Below are 12835 nucleotides of genomic sequence, written 5' to 3' on the forward strand. Positions count from 1 at the left end.
TTTAATATATTAGTAATTGTGTTACAGTAGTCATACTTATCACTACGTTTGTACATAGATATTTATTAATGTCAAGCTTGGCTTCGAGATTACCAACAAATAAAGTTAGCAGATATTGTAAAGTTTGTTTGACATAACATCAGGCGGACCAGATATGCTACGCCGTGTTGTGCGTATTCTCGTACTTCGCGGCGGGCCAGGAGCAGAGGAAGGCGATATTGGAGCAGGCTGCCAGGGTACCGCCTCCGCAGACAAGCACAGGATCTGCCACCACGAGGGAAGCTCACGAGCCTCGAGCACCGCGGGTGAGTCATTGTTTTGTCAGAAATAGTTAGATATTAGATTTAAATTCAAATTCAAACATTTTTATTCAAAATAGGACTTAAAATCCAAGTATTTGTAGTATCGTACACTAAAATTTATAGTTAAATAGCTTGTGGGAGGTTTGCGGTCTCACCTTTACCAGTACGTGATATCATTAAGAAAAAGATTTATGTTATTTTTAACCTTTACCACACAAACGTTTTATTACAACTCTTTGAATTCAGTGAGAGGCACATGATGCCGGCTATATTGAGCGTACCTACCACAACGGCACCTATTTCTGCCCTGAAGCAGTTATGTGTAAGCATTATTGTGTTTCGGTCTGAAGGGCGCCGTAGCTAGTGAAATTACTTGACGGCTGAACGACCAGCTCGTGTCGTCCCTAATTTAAAAAAGAAAATACAACACCCAATAAAAACTTATTAACTTGACTTAACCGAGTAGTAGGCATAAGAAGTTTATGTTTGTTCCTCGTGTTAACATTATTATTGTGTTAGTTTATTATGGAGATATTATAAAGAATATATTGAGATGCAATAGTCAAAATATTTACAAATAAGATTCACAATTCAAATTAGCTTGAGGGCAGACATCAAAAATAAATTGTAACTTCATTGGCGTGCCTTAAAGCGTGTGTTTATCCCTGTCACCTCAACACCAGATAAAAGTGACAGGAAGTGGGCCGTCCATAACCGTCCTAAAACAGTTTACGTTCGGTTTATAATCAAATGAATGAAAATATTTTCCAGTAAAGTTTTACTAAAATACAATACAAGTGTATGAAACACATATTTACCTTTAAATATTTCGGTCGATTTTGTTTTCTTTTTTTCAATCTAGTTGATTTATTTTAATCGTATTTTGGAAAAATTAAATTTACTCTGTGATTCTTCTGGCGTAGCAAGAGAATGTGGGCGGCGGTAATCACATAACATTAGTACCTACACTCGTATGTAAAAAAAACTTTTGTAATGTACAAATAATATAGTAATAAATCAAAGTAGGTAGGTAATATAATAATCAGAGAGAAAAAAAAAATTAGCATGTTTTGAAGCCCTCAGTTTTGAATTACAATATTTCGCCTGAGATGCAGCGACTTCCAAGATTTTATCCTCGAAATATATTACCCGTGTTCCTCTCAGATATGATAGGCATTGGTTTTAAGTCGGGCACTGACACCACTCGCCTACTTGATGTTATAAATTTGAATACAGTATTTGGTTCAATTTAATCTACAATATTTATTTTATTACGCTATCATAATAATTAACGGAACACATAACATGAAATTATATTATAATTTAAAATGAATAAGCATATGAAATAATAACTATTGTATGATTGATGTTAATTTAATATTGCTTGGGATGTATATCTATTTTTATTACAGTGCAGTAGTTATATTATAATTGTTACAGAAATAAAACGTGAACTGACTATGTATTCCACTATAAGTTTGCATGCCTTATGGGTTAGGATAAGAGCACCTGTTAAGTATAAGCCAACAACATCTTATTATTACCTTGTCTTGCAAATAATGATGATTTGATTTGATTTGACATACACCCTGTATATCATATCATATTAAATACAAGGTTGTGTCACACACAATTACGATTGTTCGTTTATTATATTTCTGTTACGGGTCTGCATTTTTAAAGTTCTTTTGCATTCGTATTCACAGATCGATAAGACTGGGTCTGAGGTTCATGTGGAGGAAGCTAAAAGTATGGAGTTAGAACGGGAGAAACAGAAGGAAGAGAACAGAGAGAGGAACAGAGTGCGGGTACCACCGGACAGGCAGCCAATGACAGAGGAGTCGCATGGCGCGCAGACTGTTACAGCAGCTAATAGAATGGTTACTTATATTTAATGTAGAGATTATTAGATATAATTTAATATGTTAAATTATTTAATTGCATAATATTGCAAAAATATGATGAAATATTAAATCAGATGATGTTAAAAATATTGAAATGAAACAGTCTGCATAAACATAACAAAATCTGATAGAGTATTCATTTCAAACTCCTGGCAGCTGGCAGCTCACTGGTTCCGCGCAGTCCTATTGTATTTCCCACATTGTCAACAGTAGTCAACGTATATCGTCAAACCATATTTCATGGAAAGGGATTTGAACTTCACTGTAGTAAATATTGCTCAACAATGCTTTTTATTTGACACATTGTCTTATAGCCATTACCTGCCGCGGGCGAGGCACACAGTCGGCCCGACGTACACGAGCGAGGGGGACGGGCGCAGCGGCCGGAGAGTGGGCCTCCACGCCGCCCGCCGCCCCCCGTGTTGCCCCCGCAACAACGGCTCGCAAGGACCATGTCGCACGCAGCGCCCACGGTACGTCCGACTCAAACATTCATCTATTTATTAAAATACTCTTAAAGTTTTGTGATTACTCAAGCCATTAATTATCATGTATACCTAGATTACCTTTTTCAAGTGGCCGTGGATAGCCAAATCCGAAACTATGAGGAATAGCAGATTTTGATAAAAATTAAAACTGCAACAATGGTATTTTTGAAAAATCAATATTCCTAACCAAGAATCGATCCCGTTAATTTAAAAATAAAACAACTCGTATAATTTCACCCTTCCACGGTATCGTTAATAATGATCAGATTCTGGGAAGTAAATAACATGCGGCAAACTTAAGTAAAATGTTACATTTTAATAAACTGCTTCTAATTTTTAAAGTATCCACGGCACTCGGTACTTTTTTTGAAATGAAGATCAATAGTTTAACTGACACACGTCACACACCCGCAACCTTCACAACATACACGTCACACACCCGCAACCTTCACAACATACACGGCACACACCCGCAACCTTCACAACATACACGTCACACACCCGCAACCTTCACGACATACACGTCACACACTCGCAACCTTCACAACATACACGTCACACACTCGCAACCTTCACAACATACACGTCACACACCCGCAACCTTCACAACATACACGTCACACACCCGCAACCTTCACAACATACACGTCACACACCCGCAACCTTCACAACATACACGTCACACACTCGCAACCTTCACAACATACACGTCACACACCCGCAACCTTCGAAACATACACGTCACACACCCGCAACCTTCACAACATACACGTCACACACCCGCAACATTCACAACATACACGTCACACACTCGCAACCTTCACAACATACACGTCACACACTCGCAACCTTCACAACATACACGTCACACACCCGCAACCTTCACAACATACACGTCACACACCCGCAACCTTCACAACATACACGTCACACACCCGCAACCTTCACAACATACACGTCACACACTCGCAACCTTCACAACATACACGTCACACACCAGCAACCTTCACAACATACACGTTACACACCAGCAACCTTCACAACATACACGTCACACACCCGCAACCTTCACAACATACACGTCACACACCCGCAACCTTCACAACATACACGTCACACACCCGCAACCTTCACAACATACACGACACACACCAGCAACCTTCACAACATACACGTCACACACCCGCAACCTTCATAACATACACGTCACACACCCGCAACCTTCACAACATACACGTCACACACCTGCAACCTTCACAACATACACGTCACACACCTGCAACCTTCACAACATTCGAAATTTATTTATTTATTTATTTATTGGTCTACCAGCGATTTTACATAAAAATATTTCTTAAACAATTAACAATTTAAATTACATGTGCAGGGTATGCAAAATCATTTAAAGGTAAATACTACATGCTAATTTCGCTTATCGATACATTATTACAAATCTAAAAGTGAGTTAAAAACTAAAAACGGTGAAAAAAAAAATTGAAAAATTTGAAAGTCTGCAATAATCAATTGAGAATTGTTTAACGGATAGTTAGAAACAAATAATAAGCGTTTTAATTACATGCAACTAAGTATAACAAAAATCTAAATCTAAGCTAAGAAATTATATAATAAAATACACTAATCTTTAATTAAAATATATTACCTATGTTATAACTAACAGAGCAAAGTAATCTATCACACTCATAACTGGGTGACTAGATTGCTGATAACTAATTTACGAATAGTGTTAGGGGAATCAATATTTATATCAATTAGTGAACTGAATTTATTATATACTTTACACAAGCGAGGGATAGTGCAGTTGGCGCCAAAGACTGTTCTAGTGCATGGAGGCACGACCGGAGTAATTGCAGTTCGGGGATATCTGCGTGGTACTTGGAAATTAATTTTACGTAGTAAACTGGGGCAGTCTAAATTGTTTCTTAGCAATTTATATAAAAAAATTAAGTCCAAAAATTCTCTTCTTTGTTCAAGAGTCATCATGTTAAAGTGTTCTAATCTTTTTTTATAGGACACCACCGTTTTGTAAATATTCGCTGAGTATGATAGATGCCACATGAACCTTTTCTGCACACGCTCCAGTCTTAAGTAGTGTGTAGAATAATGTGGGCGCCAGACAACGCTACAATACTCTAAATGACTGCGGACAAGGCTGTTGTAAAGACAGATTTTTGTTTTGGCATCTTTAAAATTTCGACCTTGTCGCATAATAAAACCTAATAATTTTGACGCTTTGCTTATTACAATTTCTATGTGGTAGAGATAAGTCAATTTCCTATCAAGCATAACACCCAAGTCCCTTATGAGTTCAACTTCTTTAAGAGTATTACCATACAGTTCATACCTTGTCGGAATAATATTATTTTTGCGAGTAAATTTAATATGCACTCATTTACTGCAGTTGAGTTGCATGCCATTAGATTTACACCAATTGGTAAGTTTATTTAGATCGTCCTATAATAGAATCGAATCACTTGGTGAAGAAATTGTTCTCGTTATTTTTAAGTCATCGGCATATGAATATGGTGTGCAGTGTTCAAAACAAGAAACAATGTCGTTCACAAATATATTAAATAAAATTGGGCCAAGATGTGAACCTTGTGGTATACCTGATGTTACCAGATTAGTTGAAGAGCTAAATCCATTAATGACTACATAAAACGAACGGTCTTATAAGTATGATGAAAGCCACTTCAGCACTGGGCCTGAAAACCCATATAATGATAATTTTCCAATGAGTACTCCATGTGGAACTTTATCAAATGCCTTTTTAAAGTCGGTATCCACCTGCTTCTGCAAGTCAATAGCTTCTGATAATGAAGATGGGAAACTAACCAAATTAGTTGTGGTAGACCTACGTGGCAAAAATCCATGTTGATGCTCAGACACGAAACGTTTGAAATGCATTTGAATTATCGGACAAACTAAAGATTCAAAGACCTTTGCAAAAACCGAAAGAATCGATATAGGCCTGTAATTGTGTATGTCTTTCTCGTCTTCACTCTTATATATTGGAACAACTTGTGCTTGTTTCCATAAAGCTGGAAAACTACCCGAATTAAGTGAGGCTTTAAAAATAAGATATAAAGGTGAAGTTAAGCTTGATGCACAATTTTTTATGAATGCCGGTGGTACATTGTCCGGTCCCGCACCTTTTGCATTATCGAGACTTTTCAGCTTTTTATAGATGTCATTCTGATTTATTTCTATACCTGCAAGATTTTCACTAACGTCCAGATAGAGAATCTTTCGTAAATAAGATAATGAGTCTAACTTACAAGAACTATTTGATTCATCATATACCGAAGCAAAATAATTAGAGAACATATTGCAAATTTCCAATCCGCTAGTTGAGGTTTTAATTCCGTTACTCATTGCAGCTGGATATGAGTTAAAATTACTACGTTTACTCTTTAGGAACGTCCAAAATGCTTTCGGATTTTTCTGAATTTTCTTTTCCAGGTCTTCATTAAAATTTTTATAGGCATCACGCGTAATTTTCTCACAGCGATCACTAAGCACTCTTAGTTCTATTTCATCCATTGGATTATTATATTTTTTAAATCGTTTTAGCATTTTGTGTTTTTCTTTAATTCTTTTTACAACCTTATGATTCATCCATGAAGGGTACCTACTGCTTTTAACTTTTTTTAAGGGAACATAATCTGTGATAGCAACCTGTAAAATCTCGTAGAATACTTTAACCATTTCATTTATATGACCTCGGTTCAATATCGTATCCCAATCAATTCCCTTCAAGTACTCATTAATGGAATCATAATCGGCTTTATAAAAATTGTACCGCTCGTTTGAAATATTAGTCGCAAGTCTATGTTGTCTCGTATTAGGAATACTAATTTCAAGGGGGGGATGCATTGGATCAATATTACTAATTGGATTATAAGAGTAATTGACGGAACATACAGGTAAATCTACGAGTACAAGATCAAGTATCTTTTGCCTATTATTAAGAACATAGTGACCTCAACCTTACACTCTAACTTAAATTACTAAGAAAGTCTATGCTTTTTATTACTTTGTAATCAGAAATATCGTCCTTGCGCATTAGTATACGACCATTTCGAACCCAAACATATTTATAACCTTTTTCTTTGGCTTTAAGTCTCGCCGCGGCATGTAGAGCTTTATTCTCAGGTGACAGATGCTCCATGACATAAATTGGTTGTTTTTCCCCACTTACCCCGATTCCAGTGTGAGAGGTGTTCAATTTATCTCTAGGGTTGGTTTTATTATACTTTATCACTGCTGCCAAAACAGTGTCCCTAGTAAGCGGAGAATTGAATTGCACTATGACAGATCTCGGTCGAGTACTTTGACGATTTACCTTTGCAACTCTCATTACATTCATAATTTTGTCAGTAGCTATATCTAACCCTATTACACTGCCCAGCTGCTCCACGATTTTCGTTAACACGTGTGTTTAGGGTATTTATAGTTGCCTCTAGTTTGGCATTATATTCTTTAAGATCCTTCACAGCTATTTGATTTACACGGTGTTCTTTCAAGAAATCCTCGTACTGGTTGTTTATAAAATTTATAGAATTTTTCATGTCTGTGATTTTTTCCTTTATTACTTTCAATTCACTATTTACGCTTTTTATGGAAGTCCGCATCTGTGTTAGCATTTCTTTCATTTCGGCCCGTACAGTTTCACTCACCATCTCACGTATTTCTTCCAGCTGAGATGATTTTTCTGTTTCTGGTGACGAAACTGCTACTCTTTTGGTCGATCTTTTCGTGACATTTTTGTCATAGGCTAAAAGGGTGTCTTTAGTACGCACGGGTGTGTTCTCACTGTTGCCTTTCGGCCTTCTTGACATACAAGCGGGACACGTCCAGTCATTCGTGGAATCTGTATTTGTGCTAAATTGCCCGGTCGACTTCAAACACGCACGGTGGTATCCGTTTTTACATTTTGTGCAACACAAATAATCTTCTTCATCATTTACTTCGTTACAACAGTTCATGTGTAGCTTGGACATTTTTAAACTTATTTAATTTAATTTAATTCAATTAATTTTAGCGTTTCTTTTTAAAGTACTGTGATGAACTCAACAATCAATTTATTAATAATAAAAAAAAATTGTTTCTGTTATTGAACGGGCGCCGTGACATTAGGGCTACTGATACTTTGTGATATCTAATTCCTCAAAGTGACTTGTGTTTCTCCCGCTTGTAAGTATCTATCTACTGTTGTAGACGTTAGTAGATATCTTGATTCTTTGTGGATACTTTGCAGTGAATGCTGATGAGATTGATTGATTTTTTTTTCGCCGCATGATTTTCAAACGTAAGTATATGATTACTTGGTAAACATGTTGCTACTATATTTCATAGAATATGCAGGATTAGGTACTCAGTAAATAGATTCTTCAAAAATTTAAATAATGTGAAGAGCCGCCTGTAAGTTTCAACTTGTATAATGTACCCATAGATTGTATTGTACGCAAGCGGCGATGCATGGAAAAAGAGTCTATCGACTACTCGACGCCGGTCCATCAGTGACATCACCACCTCTGAGGGAATAAAATTAAAGGACTTTAAATTGTAACGGTTTCTAAAACTTCAACAGATACCTCCTCGGGTTGGCGTGACAGGAGCCGCTACTGGCCGTGTTCCCCCCGCGTTGCCTCCGCGACAAATGTCTGCCGCAGCAGACCTCAACGTAACATCACCCAAGTAAGTTTTATTTATGGAAAAGGAGGATAAACGTGCCTACGGGTCACCTGGTGTTAATTGATTACCGCAGCCCAATTTCTCTTGCAACACCAGAGGAATCACAGGGCGTTGCCGGCGTTTAAGGAAAGTGTACGCGTTTTTTTTGAAGGTACCCATGTCGTGTTGTCCCGGGAACACCACATGGATCTAAACACATACACATAAGAGAGTCACACTTAATGTATTTTGGAAATCGAAAGTAGAATAATGTAGCTGCTAATGTTTTATGGTTTTCCTTCCTCGGTTCCCAGTCTGTTACTTTGATACGATTGCACCATTGACTAACGCTGTGAGGCCCAATTTTCTTTATTTTACTTCATTCACCTAGATGTTTCAGCCCGAGTTTTCAAAATCCCTGTAACGAATTTCTCTGTATTTCTTTTATGGGATATTTTTAATGACGATTCAAAAGCGCTTAGTTTAATCCTGATTGAATAAAGTTAATTTGACCTGAGGTTGAATTTGAGGTCAAACCTTGAATGAGAAGCTTGCGCTATAGTCTGAAATTTCCTAATAGAAAGAGTCAAACTATTTTTTAACTAGAAAACAACAAGTGCCCTTGAAAAATTGATATCAAATTAATTATTCACTAATAAGCGATTTATTGGCCTTCTTTGCGCCATGGACTACAAGGGTATCTTCTAAAGTACAGCTTCCTATAAGGCCGGCCACGGATTGCGATTGATATGTAACGCTTTTATAATTTATAGTACATTATTGCAAAGGCCGGGAAGTAGGCAATTACAGGTCGAGTATGAGTTTGAAGGTTGACTTCACTAAATACGAGACAGGCAATTGCCGTTTCCTGCCGAGGAATATATAGTGCTTTTCTCAAAAGAATGCAGGGAAATAAAACACACTTTTTATATATAATATAAATTAAAAGCCCATAATTTTATGCCGTTTTTAACATGAACTGTACATTTCAGCATGGAATAAATTGCCCATAATGTTTTTGGCTTTTTGATGGCTTTTTAGTTTTAGAAATCTCATTAAAATACGCCAAAAATACTGTTTCGGAGAAAATGTTCCCTTTTTCCCCTTTTTCCAACTCATAAAATTTTCATATACTTTCATGTATTTTTCTTTTGACTTCGCTGGAAGCAGGTTTTCCAATGCCAATTTGGCTTCTCATCTTAAATCTGGTGGAGCACATTCAATCTCCATTTCACTCTCTGAACCGTTGAAACTCATTTTAATTTTTATTAAATTTATATTTATTAAGTAGGTATGTATATAACAAATCAAGACGAATTTTCAGCTTTGCCGCCAATTTTTTTATCATCTGTGCCGACAGGCAAACGCAAAGAGACTAAGGTACTTATGCGAAGAATGACAAAAGAGATCCGATCAAAGAGTATATAATAACCCCAGCACGCCGTTTCTTACAACATTGCAGGAGCGTTTAAATGTTCCAAATTCAAAAACGCTCCTGCAATGGATTTGATTTTCTTTGTCCGAAAATACGATACTACGCGTGTTCTTTCTTCGAAAATAATGACAATATATCCATGCATGTTTGAGAAAAATCATTTTGTAGGTCATCTCCAATACGTCGCGCCAGTGTCGTGGCCCCGGGTGCCGCGGGGCCTGTGGGGGTGACGGGCAGGTTCACACAGAACAATCCCTTCACGCCCACCCCTCACCATGACTTCGTCATTCCTCAGCGAAGAACATCCACAGATCAAAATTAGTAATAGTTGTCCACATTTGTTTTGTTTAACTAAATTATATACTGTCCATAGTTTTATAATTGATATGAATATGACATACCTACAATGTTCTCTTAGGTATTCCCGAGAAAATGCGTTGAGCACAGTTTTTCGATTTGAGAGATTTTTTATGAGCCGATAGAAAAAAACAGTTTGACATAAATCTACGGCGAATACATCAAACAACATGAGAAAATGAAATAATACCAAGTGTGTTTAGCGCCTGATACATATTATGAAATAAACGATCTCACCAATTTATGTAATATTCGTGTTTTTTGTCTCTGTCAATCTGTTTCAAATATTTTTGAAGCAAAACTACGACATTAATTTTATTTTGTTTTACTTTCACCCTTGAAAAGAAACGTCGCTATCTACAATAGTTCCTACACCTGAAACTTGTATTTTATTCCTAACCACACGACACATAATATGCACCAATGTGTCGTCACATTATTGTTATATAATATATATTAAAGTGTAATCAGGTAGAATTATTATTGAAAATAATTTTAATCAACAATAATTACCTACTAGTTTCTGAGAGTATATTTTCCTAGAAAGAAATATTATAATTACAAACTGTGACAAATTTTATAAAAAAAAAAACCTCAATCAAAAACAATGCCATAGTCTGTTGTATACCTACTCATACATTGTTACGTAAATAGTTTGTGCTTAACTACATAATATGATATGATCAATACTTACCCCAGATAATAATAGTGAATATAAGTAGATACTTATTATGTATTACTGTAAAGTAGGCATTTGTTGTATATTGGGTTAAACGTACTTTGCTGATTGTTAGAAAAACGAAAACTTTGCAATTTCAGAAACAAAATTGTTGTATGTTTACCATGTACACTCTAAGGCAGTTGTAATGTTCAAAAGTACCTACAGTTACCGTCTACAGTAGATTAGACAGAAATTAGATCTAACTTAAATAAAGAGATTCAATCTTTGTGCAAGTGTTTTATTAGTTTTTCCTTAAAAAAGTTCAACAAATCTGTGGTACAGCTGCAATGAGACGCCGATCAAAGAGCAGATCAAACGTCAATAGTGGGACCACTCACCATACACTCCGAAGCGATTCTGATCATGTGACCCTAGTTTAAGTCGAGGTATTTATTATAGCTAGTAGCCCTACTAGTAGTAGTGGTGGAAATGGCCAACTGAGAGTAGGAATGTCGACATCGCATCTACGTACAAATCTTTGATCGTAGCTTCACTAACTTTAATGATCATGTTACATTTTATAACATTTACCCACGGGTAAAAAAAGGAGGACTCCGCGCCGTTATATTAACAAGTGAAGCACCTTTAAGCAAGTGTGTGTGTAGTTACGGGGGATACCAGATAAGACAAATTATGTCCCATTATTAGTCATAGTATTAAATAGTCACATTACTTTTAACTCCGATTTTCTAATTTCTGATAGATTGTTTCCTAAATTAAAAATAAATATCGCAGGCATAGTATGAGTAAATATATAAACCGGGTATTCCATCCCGCCGTTTAGGGGCTGGCTGTCAAACCCCAAAGACATCATACATCCTAACAAACAATTACCGTCGGGAACATGGCTGTAGGAAAAAATACTGTAACTTTACCCCAGGGGGGTATCGGCATAGCCGGAGAATCCCTTCCTCCTCCTGTTTCTGCAGGGAGAGGCTGCTCCTCGTATTCTGGGGGAAGCAACCTAACAGCTGTAGGCGGCGACGATATTCGCCATACGTCACGCCAAAACCTAAGTCTAAATTTTTCTCGGCGGGGCGGAAAGTGGGCAACGGAATGCCGTTTTGCGACGTTGAATGTTAGAGGAGGAATGAATGAGAAACTGGATGAAGTTTACAAGCTAATGAATGAAAGAAAATTAGTTGTGCTGTGTGTGAATGAGACAAAACGTAAGGGGAAAGAGATACTGACGCGTGACCCGTTCACAGAAATATGGTCGGGAGTTCGCAATGAAGAACATGACAATAAAGGCGTCGGTATACTTCTTTCAGAGCGAATGTCAAAATGCATGCGAGAGTATGAGTGCGTAAGTCCCCGCCTTATCTGGGTCCGATTGAAAGTAGGTCTGGCACCTCTATTTTTGGTAGGTGTATACGCTCCGGACTCTTCCCATAGTAAGGTGGTAAGAGAAGAATTTTGGGAACAAACGAGAAAGGTTTTGCTATTGCGTAAGTTGAATGAACGTATTGTCATACTTGGAGATTTCAATGCAGTTGGAGTGAAGAGTGATGGATATTAAAATGTACTTGGGACGTTTGGAGATAAGAGTGTGAAAGACAACGGCGTATATTTATTAGATGTAAGTGTGGAGATGGGTCTGTCTGTGATGAATACGTGGTTTCAGCATAAGATGATACATACGTATACGTGGCAAAAGAAGGAAGGCAATGTTGTGTTAAGGAGTATGATAGATTTTGTGATAGTCGATGAAAGAATGAAAATGAAAGTAGTTGATACTAGAGCCTATCAGCGAGTAAAAGAGATGTATAAAAAGCAATTGAGTGAACGGCTACAAAAAAGGTGGTATGGTGTTAATGAGGAAAGTGTGAATGATGTATGGTCGGTACTTAAAACCAACATCTGCTGCGCACTCTTAATGCCGTATCAGAACGTGTCGATCTCTTCACATGTACTCTGACTGAGTTCACAAAGGC

At 37.0% G+C, this 12835-nt stretch overlaps 1 protein-coding gene across 6 annotated transcripts in view; it reads left to right on the top strand.

Annotated features, from left to right (window-relative positions):
• LOC126970553 (MAP kinase-activating death domain protein) overlaps window positions 1-11127 on the top strand; it is an 86959-nt gene extending 75832 nt beyond the window's left edge. For 5 of the 6 annotated variants that reach the window (XM_050816516.1, XM_050816519.1, XM_050816518.1 and 2 more), the window contains 5 exons: window positions 144-305; window positions 2009-2182; window positions 2521-2679; window positions 8306-8412; window positions 9992-11127. In XM_050816516.1, the coding sequence (XP_050672473.1) occupies window positions 144-305; window positions 2009-2182; window positions 2521-2679; window positions 8306-8412; window positions 9992-10145 (756 nt within the window). In that variant the 3' untranslated portion in view covers window positions 10146-11127. Of the gene's footprint in view, window positions 1-143; window positions 306-2008; window positions 2183-2520; window positions 2680-8305; window positions 8413-9991 lie in introns of those variants that run through there. The other variant, XM_050816520.1, reaches the window with a different exon arrangement.
• Window positions 11128-12835: the final 1708 nt, after the last annotated feature.

Source organism: Leptidea sinapis, chromosome 21 (genome assembly GCF_905404315.1).
Source record: "Leptidea sinapis chromosome 21, ilLepSina1.1, whole genome shotgun sequence".
In the NCBI taxonomy this organism is placed as follows: domain Eukaryota; kingdom Metazoa; phylum Arthropoda; class Insecta; order Lepidoptera; family Pieridae; genus Leptidea; species Leptidea sinapis.